General features: G+C 34.4%; 1 protein-coding gene across 1 annotated transcript; it reads left to right on the forward strand.

Moving 5' to 3' along the window:
• Positions 1-3,312: 3,312 nt before the first annotated feature.
• On the forward strand, positions 3,313-8,623 carry LOC111921474 (uncharacterized). The gene is made up of 9 exons (XM_023917055.3): positions 3,313-3,569; positions 4,178-4,229; positions 6,094-6,167; positions 6,716-6,817; positions 7,210-7,341; positions 7,431-7,482; positions 7,613-7,686; positions 7,853-7,942; positions 8,357-8,623. Exons 1-9 carry the CDS (start codon positions 3,439-3,441, stop codon positions 8,403-8,405), a joined length of 756 nt encoding a protein of 251 aa, XP_023772823.1. The 5' UTR covers positions 3,313-3,438; the 3' UTR covers positions 8,406-8,623.
• Positions 8,624-20,048: the final 11,425 nt, after the last annotated feature.

Here is a 20,048-nt window from a genome sequence, read left to right on the forward strand (position 1 = left end):
AGAGTCCAAGAACTAGTTTATTACCTCCAAATGTTCAGAAATATCTTCCCAATCCCAGATCTATAGCCCCTTCTTGCACCTCCAAGATCCTTCTTCCTTCTCCAAGCTTTAATGCACTCTTCAAGGCAACAAATGGCTCAAACAATGGCGGCTAGGGTTTGGTGTCGTGGGTTAGAGAGTCATCAAAGGAACCCTAGGGAAGAGAATGAGGCACTTAAATAGGCTCCAAGTCCCGAATTTAGGGTTTTCCTTGCACAGACCAGACTCGCCGAGTCTCCTTGGCCGACTCGCCGAGTCGGTCACTTACTCCTCGACCCGGATCCCGCTCGGACTCGCCGAGTTCCTCCTTGGACTCGCCGAGTCGTACTTAAAATTAGGGTTTTCTTTCCTTTCTTGGTCTTCCTGACTTTGGGTGTTACACGCTAATGGTCCAATATATAGGGTGCAAAAACCCTGAAATATAGGGTTTCCTCTGCCAGCTCCTACTCGTCAAGCCCCCTTCCCGACTCGTCAAGTCAACTCATTAAATGACATGTCCCAACTCGCTTCTACTCGATGAGTCATAGCATCAACTCATTGAGTAAGTCTTAAAACATGAAATTTAAGTTAAATCAAATGATACCTGGATATTGGGGCGTTACACAATTTACGCCATCGTACTAAGGATGCCCTAGTACGCCCATTGTACGCGGCTCAAACCAAAACCACCCTAACTTCAAATGGTCATAACTCTTTCGTTTCAACTTCGATTTCGGAGATCTTTATATCTACGAAAAGGTGTTAGGAAGCTCTACAATCTTATCAACTCTCCTTTGCCTTAAAACTTACCGAACATAAATCTAAAATTCATAAAAGGCTCGAACTATTAGTTTACGATTATACCCTTGGCCTCCAAAGCACCAACCGAACTCTCGGATCACCTAATATACATTACCCAAATCCAAAGGGGTCTAAATCTCTCTTTCCTCTAGGCCCGAAGCCTTATGATAAGTGATCATCGTGTCACGATCCCGGATTACGAAACAATTTGAAGCAAGGTGTTACATTATAGAATCGATCCTAATAACTGATAAGGATAAAAATTTGAATCTGGATTAAATCTAATTATTTAGTTGATTCAAATCTGCTTTGTCTGCAAGTCACCTCAACTATAAATAGAACCCTATGGCCTTTGAGAAAATCGATCCAACCTCCTAAAAGGCTGAACAGTTAAATTTTGATAATATGTCTCCTCTCTATCCTAAATATTCTTGGGTTTTAGACTTTTGAGTGTGAGCCATTAGGGACATTCCTACTTTGGGTGCTAGTCCTTCCAAGTGATTGGAAGGAATTAGAAGATCATCAAGGATTCATAAGTACATATGATTATACTTGAAAAGTTAGTAAATCTCTCCCTTTTGATAGTTTAAATTCATACTTTTGAAAGTACATTGTCATAACAGTAAAACCTAGATCTATGGTGCATGTACACTTATGATTATTTTTGAATGTTTCCATTGCCTAAATCTAGTATAAAGACGCATAGAAAAACCATCCGAAGAAGCCAACCAAAATTACTCATAAGAGAATCTAATACATAATGAATGTACAATCATACATACATTCTCTGAATATAGGTGTAAGAAAATCTAGAATTGGTTACTGATACTAAGAGAAAATAAAATTGACAAAAAAATGGATCGGTGCTGCAGATGCAATGCTTGACAAGCTAATGGCAGAACTGGATCATCTTGCTAATGTTGTTAGATTTAAATTTGGCTTTATTGTATGTAGAAAATAAATTATAGAAAGTAATCAATGCAAATAAATATTACACATATACATTACACACTTATAAATGTTACAGATTATCTATAGTAGTATAATACTAAAAGAGGATTTCACAATATCCCTAAAAAAACACCCTAAAACGAAATTTCATAGTTGTTGCTTCATATCAAGTCTCAATACTCAAAGGATGACTTAATACCAATTACTTTAGAAACATCTAAATGAAGACATCATAATCTCCTATGACACCTTCTTATTGAGGCATCCCCTAATCCAATACAAAACGCATAACAATAGATTTTCCGGCATATTATCATTCATTTAATAGTCGATGCACTCTAGAAGTTTGGCGACATAATTTTGAAAGATCGAGAATTTATTTCCACCCTCAAGGAACATCAAAACAGCATCTAAAAAGAAGGCCGTCATATATATTAATTTATTGTGATGTTGTCGAGTCATAGCTCGCCTAATAACTAACAAGTCTCATATATAATTATAATATACACTCTAAATCATAGATTTTTACAGATGTCACTACAAAATTTTCATATCTACATTGAAAATCAGAAATTTTCAAAGATGTTATATGCAGAAAATTCATGATTCACCTTGTAAATATCAGATTTTCGCAAATGACATTTGTGAAAATTTTGTTTTCAACGTAGATCTGAAATATTCTCATATGCTGTCTAAAAAAAATATTTGATTTGAAGTTATTATACAATAAAGAACGTATAATAGGCTACATAAAACGTATAAAACATATAAAAAACGATAAAACTTACTATATAAGGTAGATTGTTGTCATATTGAGCCATTTCTTGTGATAGAATTTATAGATATGGGAAATGAAAACGTAAAGAGATGTGAAAATGAAAAGAGAATATATATATATATATATATATATATATATATATATATATATATATATATATATATATATATATATATATATATATATATATATATATATATTATTTTTGTACTCCAATTTCACTTTTCCTTTGACAATTTTTTTCAGCCCTTTAAGTGATTTCGCAAATATCATTTGTGAAATCACCAACTATTTTAAGTGTTTGTCGGATTTTTGACTAATTTTTAAAGAATGGTTAATATGATTAACCTTGTTTATCTTTTTCCCAAAATGAAAATCATAATAAAATATACCTTAATAATAAGTATTGATCGATTAATTTTTTTTTTCTGTGTGATACTTTTTATTTTTAGAATTTGGTTTCAATGCAAATTGGTAATTGGAAGAGACTAACAATTGAAAATTTAATGACTTAGAAACAAAGTCAGCAATAATTTGAAAATACGGGAGCAAACCAAATAATAAAATCGATATTTGCAATCAACATCATATATCCAATATAATTCAGTCAATACTTTTTTGGGGATTTTCTTATTTTACTTCTACGTCATTCTTTTTGACTTTTGACAATGTATACATAAAGAGATAGGAATGCTAAATGTCAACCAAAATTAAATATACATAAATTCGTTGGCAAATGCTATTATAAAGCCTGGCGACAGAAGCCAAACACCAAAAATCCTTACTAAAAATAGACAAATACCCTTTTAATTTGCTATTTTATATTCATCATCGCATTTATAAAGACTCGAAAACCCTACGTGCTTCCCAACACAGAACTTGGAGCAACAATGGTGACAGCATCAACCGTGGGAGTAGCAGTGAAGGCGTTGTTGATCGTATTGTTTTGTGTGATGGTTGCTGGGTTTGCTTACGTATTCGCCATTGATGGTTTTATTTCTTGTTTCAACTTGGGAGCAAGGTAATTATACACACTTTCACTCTTCATTTCCCATTATTTTTTTAGACAAAAACTTACTAAAACCAGATGAAGTTATAATTTTTTCAACATATCATATAACAACCAATATAATAAATAAGAATTTATTTGGAATTAGAGATTTTGCCACTGATGATAATGGATTTCCACGTTTCCATTTTTTTCGTTTTAACAGTTCTTATCATTCCTTAAAATTTTAGTATTTTATAAGTTTGTAATTTTGGACCCTTATTGTAAAGTGATGTTTTTTTGTCCCTTACATAACTTCTTTTATAGTTTTCTTGTTTCGACTTTTGACATTAATTTGAAATTAATGTTTTATATACAAACTGCAAATAAGTTTCTCATCGTAACGTGTGGGGTGACTTCTACTAGTTATTAGTTAAATTACAAGCTTTATGTAGACAACTCTCGATCTCCGATTTGTTTTCAAGAATTATCTCGATTAGTTACCTTGTATTTTATTGTTATGAATATGAAATTATATGGTAGAGAAGCTTAACATTTAACTAAATTGTTGATGTTTTTGCTTCTAAATCAGTTTTCCCTCGAGTTATTTTATTTTAATTTTTTTGTCAAATTTGTTGCAGGTGGGGGATAGCGCTGCTGATGGAGTTTTCGGTATATACTGCTGTTCTAGGGGTATGAATGTTCATATCATTTATAAGTTTAAGTTTTTGCTTATTTTGTTTAACATCGGTATTATGAAAAAGTTTTGATAGCTTAGTTGAAATGGTTTTTTATGATTAATCCCAAAAGTCAGGATTCTAAGGAACCTTCTAGCGTGTTTTTTTTTCTTGAATGATTCAAGAATTTTATATATTTATTTAATGCTAAATAAAAATATCATACTTGAAGACATCTCCTCGGGTTTGGCCTCAATGTCTTGCAAATCATGATCAACTTCACTTTTTACCATTTCATCTTTGGTATACACGTAAAATTTTCAAGCTAGAATTAGAATTATTGATGGAGAGATGTCATTGAAACGATCTTTATTAATAGGAATCATCATCACTTCTTAGAAATTCACTTGAAAATAATTGGTGGCTCTAAATGTGTCATTAGTGATTTGGATACAATTGTTTTGGTGGTTGGATTCCGATAAAATTTGCACTTATTGCATATGTTGCCTCATCTCTTCAATTTCCTTATTCAAACTCTAAATTTCGATAGTTGTGGGATCTAGAGCATTGACCACACCATCGTACCACCCGACATTGCACATGTTGTGCTACATGTGGTGCTGGTCTTAAGGATTGACAAATCACGCAAAACATACGGTTAAAGCTATGAAGAAAATAAAGAAGACAAGAAATTAACGTGTTTAACTTGGTTAGAGTAATCAAGCTACGTTCACACTTTTTACATCAAGGTTACATTCACACAAGGAGATATGTTTATAACAACGAGTTGATCTAAAATCTGTTTAATTGTGGGCCAAGCCCAAAAAACGTTATCATCGGGCTCTACATGGAAACGATATCAAATTGCTCAAAAGAAAGGAAATGCATGGAAACGATATCAAATTGCTCAAAAGTCACAAGAATAGTATTTTGTTATTTTAAAAAAGACTTAATTCTAGTAGAACCTTTTATAAGTCTAATACAAAAGGAAATAATTAATTCAAACCGAATGGAAAATCCTTGCAAATAATCAAAAATTGTAGCCGCCAATAGTCGAAATCCTAACCTTAAATGGTAAAATCCGAGCCGACTTTTCATTTTCCTTGAAATTACAGGTGCTCACTTAGCCTAAAGGGAGTTGTGGTGAGCTTAACACATTGCCACATGATCTTTTTAATTTGTTTTCATGTCTAACATGTTCAACTTGGCATTTCTTCGGGTGTGGTGGTGAAAATCATTTAAATATATTTGATTTTGAAAAGAAAACCTAAACTCTCTCTTCTCTTTTCTAGCTAGCAACACAATTAACTTTATCTGGCGACCCCCTTGGCAAGAGCCAGGGGCGGTGTTTGGCGTCCCTGATTAGGGAGGCGGTGAGGCATAGAGCATCCCACTCCCTTTAGTCTTAGCCAGTACAAGCACTTGAATGACGTGACCAGTCTGCTATGTGAGATGATCAGTCTGTCAAAGTGCATTGTCAATATTCCATCCGTTCTATCTTTTTGATGGAATGGGTTCATTGTTGGCTTGATTCCCTGCTTCAACTTGGATACCCAATATATATATATATATATATATATATATATATATATATATATATATATATATATATATATATATATATATATATATATATATATATATATATATCATCTTCAAATCATTGGATGAAGTAAAAAACATATCTATAGCTTTAATTATGTGATATACTTCACTTTAGACACTCATATCTTTACCTTTTGTCTATTTATGCTAGCTAGCCCTTTTAGCATGGTAAATATATTAAGTATTATTATTTGCATTCACTAGGATATATTTGTATACATCTTCTTTTTAATCAAGTGAATTGACATTAATTTGTGTATACCGGTTATTTTTAGGCGTGGGTTTTCTATAAGGAATCAAGTTGGATCAAGGCAACTATTTTCATTGTTTTGATGTATGTTCTAGGAAGGTAATCTACTTTCCGTTTATGAGTTGTTTAACAACTTTGGAATCATTTTTACATTTCACTTGGAAGTTCATTTGGGCTATAATGACTGTTTAAAGGGCTTTTAAATATATATTACTTATGGTGGTTATATATCACATTAAACATGACCATTTTACATATTTCTTTGTACCATAAAAAATGTGTCTTTTGTAGTTTTCTTGTTCAGAATATGAGATTTCAAAAACTTGATCAATTTCATAATCAATTGAGCGAGCCTTTGCAACATGCATGATCAAGTCTCTTAAGAATTAAAATTACTTACATATTTGATTTCAAACATATGATCTCGTATCCACACCTTTATATGTGAAGTAAAAGAGTAAAGTTAAAAATTGAACACATGATGCTCTAATTAATGCAGTGAAAGTTGCTAATCATGCATGCCGATGAACCCCATTTATTATATTAATGGAAAAAATGATGTTTGTTGTATATGGCTCAAGGTGTTGCATTCAAATTTATTATGCATGCCGAGAATTTTTACATATCATATTTACTACCTTCTACAGCCTTCTTAGCGTTGGATACGTCCTTGTTCAGTTCTTCAAGCTATCACGTGAAGAATCTTCGACAAATCCGTTATATTTTGTGTTAGTGAGACGTCATAAAAGGTAAGAATATATTAGGATATTGATTGACCATTAAAATAGCAATATATGGGCACTAATGAATCTATCATATTTATATATATTGAGCTCCATTAATTTGTGTCTTTAAAATGTAAAGCATTTACGATTGAAATGAAAAGTGTACGTAAATATTTTTTGAGGTACACTAATTATTTCTTTCTCGATGTTTTCTTTTCAATTGACCAAGGCAAATCATCATTTACTTGCTTTCTTATATATTATTACCTTTAACAATCGTCAATCTCTCCCGTTTCACTACGACAATACGAGATTTTTTTCTTTGATTTTTATCGTTGATATCATTGCATCATGAATCATATCAAACATATTGTAAAGATATTTACGTGTATTTTCTATTTATATATTTTGCTTAGGGAACACACTTCTGGGATTTCTGTAGTAACTGCAAGAGTAATATTTTCTACAATAGCATGTTTGACACTTGGAGCTTTGATTTACACGATTATTAAAGATATATCTGGATCCTATTCTGAAGCATTCTCAAAGTACGTAAAAATGTTTTCAATTATATTATGGCCGATTCTCCTTCATAAGCAATATAAAGAGGACACTAATAAATAATAAATGAAAACAGGTGCTTCTTAACAATCATGACTGACCTCTATGTCCATGTTGTGATGTTATCGGTATGTCTACCTTAATGAAAACTTTTGCTTTGATCATTTTCATCTCTTCAATTGTTATTAATTTGAAGATTGGATTTGAAGTTCTTCCTAATTTTTTCTTTAACAAGAAGATTGGTTGTTGCTTTTGAAGGTGTGGATAGCATACAAAGAATCAAGTTGGATAATATCTTCCTTGTGGATAATCCTACATCTATGTTTTGGAAGGTGAGTATTTGTTCGATCCAAGTCAATTTGTTTTTTCTTACTCAAGTGTTTATGATGAACTATATATATTTGCTTAAATAAATTCCCTGAATCATTATTCTAAACTCATTCCATATTATAATGCGATACATATGGCTGATGATGTTTAATTTTAATTTTTTCATAGCATTACTCTATGTGTATACATACTTCGGCTATTATTCTGCCTCTCACCCGATCAGCCTGCTTCTCTTATCATATTCAATGGCAGTGACATGTAAGTCCTACAAACAATTAGGTTAATTAAATTTTTGCAGACATGTATATACAAATTTATATGTTACATGTGTGACCACGACTTTGTTGATGCATATATGTTGAATTAATTTGCATTTATATACGGATGAATTAATTCCTCTTCTTCCTTATTCACCTTCATCAAGAAATTAATGTGGTTTACAAATCTCTACTTGAGATTTTGTTGTTCATGCTTAGCTAGGCTGGTAATCATACCATAATATATAAAAGAACAAAATTAGGAGTATGGGTTAGCCACTCAAGTGTTAATGATTAGTTCATCATTTGTTTGATTACTGAAAATACTAAGATTACATTATATCTTAGTTATTGTTGTTTCTTCTGTTTTCTTGTAACATCTTTGATTGTACGAATAATTTTTTTTTTTTTGCAGATATTCGCAGTCAAGTGACCCTCTACTCATCCCGCATGCCAATGTCTAATTATAGTTCGCTACATACAAATTGTTTGTTTCATTGTTATTAATAATCGTTTGTTTTCTTCTTTAATTTTCTTAATAATCATGTTATCTAATATTCGAAAGACTAATAAAACAATTGTTGGAAGGGCTGCAAATGAGTATGTTCTTTATATCCATGTAGCTTGTAAGAATTTCATTAATTGTCCAATCTAATATATCATAAGAAAGATTACGGCTAGACTTGATTTCCTGTAACCCGGGTATATGTTGGAAATCTTAGTTCAGAATCTTACACAATTCATTAGGAATCCGATTCTCCACCATGACCCTACTATACCCCAACAAATCTTCACAACTACAATCGACACTCCCAATGCAGTACAAGAAACACAATTCCATCCACCAAAACAATCAAAGAGAAAAAAAAAAAGCTAAAATCATTCCAATGGAAGCGAGTGATTGGACAGAAAAACAAGAAACTGCTTTAGCCAAGGCTTAGATTTCGGCTAGCTGATACCCAATTAAAGGAAATGCCTAAACAAGAGAAACATTTTGGAGATTGTTTGAAACATGAACCATAACCAAATGAAGCAAAGTGAATATCTGACGACCAACCAAATTACATCAAAATGGCGCAACATGAGGATGAAAATAATCGAATTCAACGAAATTCACACTAACCTCAAGAGAATATAGAAAATGGGGTCAACAATTTTGATGTCTTCGTTATGGTGCTAAAACAATACATAGAGTTGCAATCAACCTGAAAATATTTTCCTTACATAAATAATTGGTACGAGTTGAAGAAATGTCGTAGATATCATCTTCATGATGTTTCAAGTTTTCCGGTTCGAAGCATTTGAGGAAATCCAAATCCCCTAACTGACAACAATCACACGGCTGAAAATTTATCAACATCAATGTTAAGTTGGATGAATTTTATGTAGGAGAACCTCTATGTCGCCCCATTTGAAGAAATAAAATGAAGATAACGACTTTCAATTGTAGTTAAAGTTATTCGGAGGCTAGCGGTATAGATCATTTGAAAGGTAAATTTGATCGATACGTCCAACCCAAAGAGTAGAAGGTTGAGATCATGGAGGAAGCCAGAAAAGAAAACAAAGAAAAACAATATGGGAAACAAAAAAGAAAGATTCGAAAATTTGGAAGGGATATAGGGATATATATATATATATATATATATATATATATATATATATATATATATATATATATATATATATATATATATATATATAATTTTTATTTTTCAATGTTTGTATTTTTTTATTTTTTTTTCATGGTTTTCTTACGTTTAAATCTATGTAATGTTTTAATTTTGATGAAAATCTATTACTTTTATTTCATTATACTTATAATGAGGTATTAGATGTCATATCCTACCCGTTCTGCTAACGACCCACCACCAATCAAGCAAGCGGTGGGTGTGAGTGTACACTCATTAAGCGTTATTTTATAGGCAACAACCTTATACCCACCTTATAGATCGGCTTCGTGAATGAGGCCTACTAGCGATAAGATTAGTTTATTCTTATATATATATATATATATATATATATATATATATATATATATATATATATATATATATTAATCTTGTAATAATATAATAGTATAAGGTTGAATTTTAAACTTGTAAAACTCTAAGGGTTTGAAATTTAAATTACTCAAAATTAAACTTTTAATCATAAAATTAAAATTTCAAAACTTGAGGACAAGTTTTGAACTTTTCAAAATAAAAGGGATCAAATAACAAATAATTTAAAGTAAACAATTAATTTCACAATTATCCATATTTGACCTAATCCAATTTTAGTTACAAGATAATTACCAAATAATTCAAATAATCCATATTTATCATATAAACAAACTGTTATTCAAAAGATTTGAAATTATCTATTGTTTTGATAGGGATAATCATTCAAATACAATAAAAATCGGATTTTATCTTAAAAAAACAATTTAGGCATTAATCCCATAACAAAGCAACAACAAATCCCGAAATATCCTCTGCCTGATGCACAGACTCGCCGAGTCAGTCCAGGACTTGCCAAGTCGGGCCAACTCGCCCAGTCCTGATACTGACTCGCCGAGTTGAGTCGGGCAGAGGCAGGAAAAACGATTTTCAACAATAAAACATTTAAGGCATCACATACAACAGAATCCAATCAAGGCTCTGATACCACTGATGGGTTTTATGCATAAGAACAATCATATGTGCTCATACAAACCCTAATGCTTAGATCTAGGTTTCTCTATTGTACATGCATTGAATTCAAGACTTGCAAACCCTAATCTAGCATACATAATTCGAAAATTAACTTAATACATCAGATCTTGATGTTTACCTCTTCAAAAAAAAGTGGCTTAGATCTTCTTCTCTTCTTCTCTTGAGATTAGAGTCATAATTGTAACTCCTCTAATGGATCACAAACACCTCAAGCAATAAGGCAACTTTGAGAGAGGAGGGATGATGCTAATTTTCGGCCCTAGGGTTTCCTTTTGAAACAAGTGGTCGAAAATTGGAGCCTTGGGGTCATATTTATAGTGCTAGCTGCTAGGGTTTCAGTCTAAACCTTAATGGATAACTTAGCCACCAAGCAACCTAAGGAACCTTCTGGAATAAGGCCCTTGGACGAAAATATGATGATCCTCCATCATAATTTCGTTCCCCCTTAGTCCATTGGGTTCCCTTAGCCCAAAACTCATCTATCATACATTTGACAGTTTATGCCCCTTTATTTAATTAATCTCTTTTAGTCACCAAATTAATTCATAATTAATTTATGACCAATACTAATTAAATAAACATGATTTCTCTTTTAATATATTATTCTTATAATATATTAATAAACCATAATATTCTCTCTCTTTTCAAATTACCTTGTCAAGTTGCTTCGGTGAAGGCAACCCAAAAGGACTATGCACAACCGGTTTAAGAACATACCAAATATAGTTACAGACTTAGACACTAATCCAACAGTCTCCCACTGGGATAAGTCTAGTAACTATATCTCATATATGACTTTAGGATCCGATTAGCAATCCTAGCTCTTATACGCTTCTGTCAAGTCTGATAAAAAATAGCCCTTCAAATAAAGGATCGTACAATCCTCTGTTCTAGATTTCATGTTGTCAATACTTCTTGTCCAGCATTTGTTTCTCGATCTTTAATTTGTTCGACATAGAATTTAGTTGAACACATCAACCTCATTCTGACCAGTCCCGGCACATAATTCAAACCAAATCATCAAGTGGCCATATATCGCTCTTATCCTCTTGGGATAAAAGGAACAGAAAAACTTCGACTTATATGCTTTTATCGTTCACTAGCTAAGTCACACACAATAATGTGTTTTATAACATCAAGTTACTGATGCGTTTTCACATTATCAATGTACGATCAACTAGCAAACAATAATCATATCTATAGGTTCAAAGATCGTATGATATTATCATCTTGCGATCACTCATTACAAAAAATAGTGATACCAGCAAGCGCGAGTTTATACCAATGCTCAAATCATATTCATAAGCACTCCTGAACTTTGTAGCAACTTTTTCTATGCCCAAAACCTTTTAGACAATCTACAAACAATTCATGATAGTCTTCATTCACATCTACTTCCAAAATATGAACGACTGTGGATTGTTCGAATAATCTTATTATTCAGGAAGTCAAAACATGCAAAATTGAAACAATAGTTAAATAACCAACACAAGATACTAGCTTTACTCATAAATAACACAACTTTATTTATTCATCAAATGTCAAGTATAAATTATCTATTACACGTTTCTTATATATCTAATCCAAACTTATATCATCCTTCAGCCCAATGTTCCTAGCGTGCTGCAAGTGTTTGACCCTACTCAATCCCTTCGTAAGGGGGTCTGCTAGGTTTTCTTCTGACGATACCCTCTTCACAACGAGGAGTCCATTTTTTACCTGATGTCTAATAAAGTGGTATTTTCTAACGATATGTCGAGATCTGCCATGATCTCTCGGTTCCTTGGTTAAGGCAACCGCTCCTTCATTATCACAAAAAATTTCCATTGGCTCCTTTATGGATGGCACAACTCCAAGATCTCCAATGAAGTTCTACAACCATATAGCCTCTTTTGACACTTCACTTGCCGCAATGTACTCTGATTCACATGTTGAATCAGCTACGGTCTCCTGCTTGGAACTTTTCCAAGTTACTGCTCCTCCGTTAAGGGTAAAGACCCAGCCCGACTGCAATTGTTAACTATCCCGATCCGTCTGAAAACTAGCGTCATTGTACCCTCGTACCCTTAAGTCGTCACTCCCAGTGAGGACTAGAAACCATTCCTTGGTTCTTCGTAGGTACTTAAGAATATTCTTAACTACGATCCAATGAGCTTTACCAAGGTTCCCCTGATATCTGCTGACCATGCTCAAAGCGAAGGCCACATTAGGGTGAGTACAAGTCATAGCGTACATGATAGAACCAGTTGTGGAAGCATAAGGTACTCTGCTCATATCAGCTATCTCTGCCTCTATACTCGAGCTCTGAGTCTTACTCAGCTTAGTATTGCTTTGGATTGGTAACTCCCCTTTCTTTGACTTTTCCATACTAAAACGCTTTAGTACATTATCCAAATATGTATCCTGACTGAGTCCTATCACTCTCTTTTCCTTGTTTCTTACTATCCTTATTCCCACAATATATGCAGCCTCTCCGAGGTCCTTCATAGCGAAACATTTCCCAAGCCAGGACTTGACCTCCTGCAAGGTTGTGACATCATTTCCTATGAGTAGTATGTCATCAACATACAATACGAGGAAGCTCACTATACTCCCACTGGATTTAACATATACACAAGATTCATCTTCGCTTCGCAGAAAGCCAAACTCTTTAACTTTCTTGTCAAAACTAAGATTCCATCTGCGAGACGCTTGTTTCAATCCATAAATGGATTTCTCAAGCTTGCACACTCTATTTGGATGCTTCGCATCGACAAAACTCTCTGGTTGATTCATGTAAACATCCTCATCCAACTTTCCATTAAGGAAAGCGGTTTTCACGTCCATCTGTCATATTTCATAATCATGAAACGCTGTTATTGCGAGCATTACCCTAATAGACTTTATCTTCGCAACTGGTGAGAAGATCTCATCATAGTCAACTCTAGGAGTTTGAGTAAAGCCCTTCACAACCAATCGCGCTTTATAAGTGTGCACTTTCCCATCCATTTTTGTCTTTTTCTTGAAGATCCACTTGCACCCGACTGTCTTACGACCCGGTACATTATCAACCAAATTCCAAACTTGGTTGTCGTACATGGACTGAATCTCGCTGTCCATCGCCTCTTTCCATCTAGCAGACTCCGGGCCTGCCATGGCTTCTTTGTAGTTGCTAGGCTCGTCCAAATTTATCAGTGTTTCATCACTAATAAACATATCCCCTTCGGCAGTAATATGAAAACCATAAAATTGGGGTTGAACACTAACCCTACTAGAACGTCTAAGAGGTAAGGACTCGTCAATGGGTTCAACCGGAGTTTCCTCCTCGGGTTGAGTGCTAGTGTTGGAGGTTCCTTCATTGCTTTGCTCTTGAATCTCTTCAAGATCAATTTGCCTCCCACTGTCTTCTTGACTTATTAGTTCCCTTTCTCGGAAAACTCCTCTTCTAGCAACGAAGACAACATTGTCACTCGGTCTATAGAAGAGATAGCCAAAAGACTTATGTGGATAGCCGATGAAATAACACTTCTCACTATGAGGTTCGAGCTTGTCATGAGTCTCTCGTCTTACGAAAGCCTAGCAACCCCAAAACTTAATATGTGCCAACGAGGGAGCTTTCCCTGTCCACATCTTGTGAGGAGTCATGGTAACCTTCTTGGTGGGAACTAAGTTAAGGATATGGGCGGCTGTCTCTAAGGCATACCCCCAGAAAACTATTGGTAACGAAGCCCGACTCATCATAGAACGAACGATGTCCAACAGGGTCCGATTATGTCTCTCAGCCACACCATTCAACTGTGGCGTCCTCAGAGGCGTCAATTGCAAAACAATTTTGCATTCTCTTAGATAGTCGTGAAACTCAAGACTTAGGTACTCTCCTCCTCAGTCTGATTGAAGCATCTTGATTTTCCTGCCTAGCTGATTCTCCACTTCATTTTTGAACTCTTTGAACTTTTCAAAGGTTTCTGACTTTTGCTTGATTAAGTAGATATATCCATATCTACTATAATCATCCGTAAAAGTCAGGTAAAAGAGGCAAGCATCCCTTGTGGTGGATCTAAAGCGCCCATACACATCGGTGTGTATGAGATCCGATAGACCCTCACCCCTTTCACAAGCACCAGTAAAGGGTGACTTGGTCATCTTCCCAAGTAAACAAGATTATCACACGTCATCGTCCCTAAGGTCGAATGACTCCAACACTCCATCCTTTTGGAGTTGGGCTATGCATTTCTTGTTGATATGGCCAAGGCGACAATGCCACAAGCATGCTTTGTCTAGACTAGTAGACGAATCAATATTCAATACATCATTTCCTAAATTATCAACAACCATCACAGATTCATAAATCCCATTACAAGGTAATTCATTGAAATAAAAGACACCATTCGAATAAACAGTAATAGAACCATTACTATTATCAAAAGAATATCTGAAACCTTGTCTAAACAATCCATGAAATGAAATAATGTTTCTTGCCATATCTGGCGAATAACAAAAATTATCTAAATCTAATCCTAACCCATTACTCAACACTAAAGAATAAACTCCGACTCTGGTCACATGCGACGATCTTCTGTTTCCCATGATCAAGTTTATCTTCCAATGTTCCATCTCCCTACTTCTTCTTAGGCCCTGCAAATCAGAACAAATATGGTAACCACACCCTGTATCAAGAACCCATGAAGTAGCAAATGATGAGTTGTTAGATTTAATAGAATACATACCTATGAATGTGGGCTTAATCTTCCTATCCTTTATGTCTTGCGGATACTTAGGGCAGCTTTGTTTCCAGTGGCCCTTCTTGTGGCAGTAATATCACTCTGCTTCTTTGGGGTTGAAAGAGGGTTTAGCCGAACCAGCTTTGGTTCCACTAGAAGAGGAACCATCATGGGGCTTACTCTTTTGGTGGCTCTTACATGGGCCTTCCTCTTCTTACCCTTTCCTTGGCCAATTGTCAACACGGGAGCAGCCACAGTAAAGGATGATGCAACAGATTTGTCGTTAAGGTTGCTCTCAGCAGTCCTTAGGAGCCCTTGGAGTTTGCTTAAGGTGACCTCTTCTTTATTCATATGGTAGGTCATCCTAAATTGGTTGTAGCACGAGGGAAAGGAGTGGAGAATGATGTCGATAGCTAAATCTTCCCCAAAGTTAACACTTAACTTGAAAAGACGATCAACATACCTCTGCATCTTCTGCAAATGCGAGGTTAGGGACTCTCCACTCCCCATCTTAGCGGTGATCATTTTGGTGATGATCTCATAGCGCTCTTGCCTTGCGCTTTGGTGGTACCTCTCCAGCAAATCTTGATGTATTTCGTATGGATACATGTCCTCATAGGACTTTTGGAGTTCAAGATTCATAGTGGCCAGCATAATGCAATGAACTTTTGTTGTATCACACTCGTGGGCCTCAAAGATGGCCATTTCTTCGGGAGTAGCGACTTCTGGATTGATCTTTGCAAGCTTCTCGTCGAGGAAATATTCTTTGTCCTCGTAACAAGCAATCATGTGAATGTATCTCATCCATTCGTTGAAATGTGAATGCACAACCGGTTCAAGTACATACCAAATATAGTTACGGACTTAGACACTAATCCAACAGTACCATGGATCATAATACCGATGGATATGGATTTGGGTTATACCCATGACCCTTGGAATCCAACATATAAATACATTCTTCATGACCTAAAAATGCCTACATGAAGTGCTTCTTTTTCTTAGTGAAATATGGAGGTGTTTAGGTGCATGGAATTCTCTGTCAAGAGTTACCTTTGTCCTAGGTGAGTTGTGATTCCATTTGAGGTGCAACACTTGGGGTAGTAAGTTCTTAAAGGACAAAGTCTTTCTAGCAACATCAAATTCATCAACACTTCAAGTCAAATAAAAGGTATGTTACCCTAACTAGTATCTTGTAGAGTATATAACAATTGCATGCTAGTTATAGGCTTAATACCTTGGAAACACCTTTGCAAGTATAATTATTGAAAACATAGATCGAAGGTATTTAGAGTTGTATGTACTCCATAGGATGTTGTAGTATACTAAAAGTCATCATCGGTATCAGAGCCATGGGTTGTTTTCAAGTTATACTTGCTGAAATGGCTGAAAATCGAAGTTTTTGCTGTTTGGACAGGGGATTCGACGAGTCCATTGAGGGACTTGACGATTCCATGTACAAAGTCATCCAACTTTTCGAGTTTGTTCTTACACTCGGCGAGCTGGAGTCCCTGACAGCATATTTTCGATGTTTTTGGCTGGAATTGGACTAGAATCATTACCCTAAGCTGTTTTTGAACTTATAAACCTGTTTTTGATGTGGTAATGATCATGCTAATCCAATTTCAAAGATAATTGTCATAATTTCACGATTTGTATTTGTTTATATGTTCATGCTAATTTCTTGAAGATTGATGATTTGAATTATCTTTTTCTTATGAGTTAGTTTAGATTAACAGAAAATTTATGTGATAATTTGTTTTCGATCCAAATTGATCTAAAAGTTGTTCCTAATATGTTGTTTTTGTAACTTGTCCTTAAGTTATATGAAAAGTCACATTTATGGTTTTTAAAAACTCATAAAATTTCCATAAGTTATGAAAATCAAGAGTCTCATTTTTAAATGTTTTAAAGTCTTCCATAACTTGTCATCAAGCTATGGAACTTGAAGAGTTTTTCCATTAAACTACTTTAAACTCATAAGTTATGGAAATCAAAGGTTTTTGAATTGTTCAAAACTTGCCCTCAAGTTTTGGAATTTGTAAGGTTTCCCCCCATGAATACTTTAATTCCAAGTTAAACCCTTAGAATTTTAAAAGTTAAAATTCAACCATTATACTATTATAATATTAATAGTTAATAGTTATATATATATATATATATATATATATATATATATATATATATATATATATATATATATATATATATATATAAGAACAAAGTCAGTCTTACCGTTAGTAGGCCTCATTCACGAAGTTGGTCTATAAGGGGGTATTAGGTTACTGCCTATAGAATGGCAGTTTAATGGGTGTCCACTCTCACCCACCGCTTCCTTAACTGGTGGATGGTCGTTAGTCGAACGGGTTTGACAGGACATTAATTCTCCCTTCATTAAAAGTATAATGATAAATACTAAGTAACTAAACACTTATAAATTCCCAATCTTAGTTACTTAGGAAAATGTGAATTTTGTGCTAACCCATGAAATTACACTTTATACCTTACCAAGTCATTGGTGGAACATGTGTGGGTAACCGACACACTAACATGGACTAGTAAGAGTGGCAAAGGGTGACTTAATCTTTATCATAGATCGGTGGAGCGCCTGTGGTTAACCGGCACATCGATTAGGTGATAAAAATTAAGGGTACCAAGTTAATTTGCATGGTTATTCACACCTTGTTTGTGATCCTCGGCATACCAGTGACAAACTTGAGAGGGAACAATTGAGATTTAAACATGACCTTGAAAAGTTCAATGAATCTTAAAAGATCTAGGAGTTTCAAACCAATTAAAACCTAATACCTATTTCGTTTTTCATGATGGAAATTGGCGAATCGTCATTCGCCTACCTTCAAATATTTTATATCTTGGATTACGACATCGCTCTTCCAAGTTATAAAATATCATGTTGGGTCCTAGCCTTAATATTTCATATTGGGTATTATATTAAGGACTTAAATCAACTAACTTGAATTTCTCCCATTGTAGATGTCTGGTTCAGACAACTATGATATTCCCAAATCCCTTCGAACAAGCTTTCCTAATGAAGATGATGTCCCGCGATTGGATCATGGAAATCATACTTCTCTTCCTCCACCTCCTCCAATAATTCTCCCTAACCCACAAGTTTAAAGACTTGAATAGCTCAAGGTCACTCAAGCCCTATTGAAAAGTTTATGTGCACTCACATCTTGGAGATGAAGTCACATATTAACAGGATGGGAGAGTTGGGTGTCAAAGTCTCAAGGATGTTGGCTGTTGACTGGGTTCTTCAATCACTTCCTAAGTCACATAGTGAGTTATTTAAGGACTACTATGTAATAGACTATGACTTGACCCTTTATGATCTTACCTATTTGCTTGTTGCTGCTGAATCAACAATGACTTAGGGCACTGGTAAAGAAAATTTGATTGGAAGATCTACTTCCCAAACTTCCGTGGACATTGACAATAGTGACATTAGAAGTCCAGAAAAGTATTCTCTTCCCAATGGAAAGGGATCGGCCATAGTCAACCCGGTTGACCAAATGGTAAAGAGAAAGGCTACGTATGAGATAGTCCCATGTACCATTACCAAAGAGTCCATATGTTTCTATTGCCAAGAGAAGGGGCATTGGTTGCGAAGCTTCCCAAGTTACCTAAAAGTCCATAGGAATGGTAAAAGTCAAAAATTTTGACTATGCTTCAGGTAAAGTCCACTAACTAACTCTATTAAGTTCCAATTTGGAGATTCTTATTGCATGATGTGACTAGTTCACATTTTGATGTTTTTTAGAATTGAAGAAAGGAAGCTTAAAAGAAGAGTAGGCCGATTCTAATCGCGAGGAGATGGATTTTGATCGAATGATTCAAAGATTAGAATTTTAAGCTACTTCTTAAGAGTTATGATAGATTGCTTAGGAATAGATAACAACATACTTTTCATATGTATTTGCATTGTAAGGATAAGTTTTTCTGCAAGTTTTAAATAAAATAAAAATTTTGACTTCATTTATTTTAAATTTCTTTACAATGGCATTTGTGAAAACTGTTGTTTATATGAGTCCATTGATAGCAATATTGGAAAATAGATTTCATTATTTCGTTTGTGGTAGTGTCATAATTCACCAAATAAGGAAAGATTCTCATCAACCAAGTTTCAGTTGGATAGAAACTTGGGATCATGCAACTTGTATTGCATGATGAATGAGAATTTTTCATCTTTGGAAAATTAAGAATAATTCCTTGTTCACATGTATATGTGAGTCAAGTTAAGGACTAGGATCTGGTACACTTGGTTGTGCAATGGTCAAGTCCACTACAATGATCGATACGGCTATTCGTCATGATTTACTAAAAGTTTAGTGAATATGGTTATACATACAAGTTTAAGTGTAATTTAGAAACATTGGAAAAGTTTCAATGTATGGAAGAACGAATGAGAAGAATCAAATTAGGCGGAAAGATAATAGTTTCTCCAATCTGGAAAGATGGGAGAGTACTTGAGTATCTTGTTTTATGATTGTCTTAGTGATTATGAAACCATATCACAATTGATTCTCTAAGGACATCTTAGTGCATTTATTTGTCTAAGAAGAGGAATCATGAATTGTTGAAATGGTTAAATCAAGAAGATGAATCATACTTCATTCCAAAACAATTCTTAGAGTGATGCTCCAAGATTGAAACCTTGAGTGACATAAAGAAAGGTTTAAAACACTTGTCAGAT

The sequence above is a fragment of the Lactuca sativa genome, chromosome 1 (assembly GCF_002870075.4).
Source record: "Lactuca sativa cultivar Salinas chromosome 1, Lsat_Salinas_v11, whole genome shotgun sequence".
In the NCBI taxonomy this organism is placed as follows: domain Eukaryota; kingdom Viridiplantae; phylum Streptophyta; class Magnoliopsida; order Asterales; family Asteraceae; genus Lactuca; species Lactuca sativa.

Bases quoted from the DNA above. Each gene is read 5' to 3' on its own strand.
- LOC111921474 (XM_023917055.3), top strand. From the start codon at position 3,439: ATGGTGACAGCATCAACCGTGGGAGTAGCAGTGAAGGCGTTGTTGATC. The intron at 7,483-7,612 runs GTATGTCTACCT...TTGCTTTTGAAG, and splicing joins TCCATGTTGTGATGTTATCG to GTGTGGATAGCATACAAAGA. The intron at 7,943-8,356 runs GTAAGTCCTACA...TTTTTTTTGCAG, and splicing joins ATATTCAATGGCAGTGACAT to ATATTCGCAGTCAAGTGACC.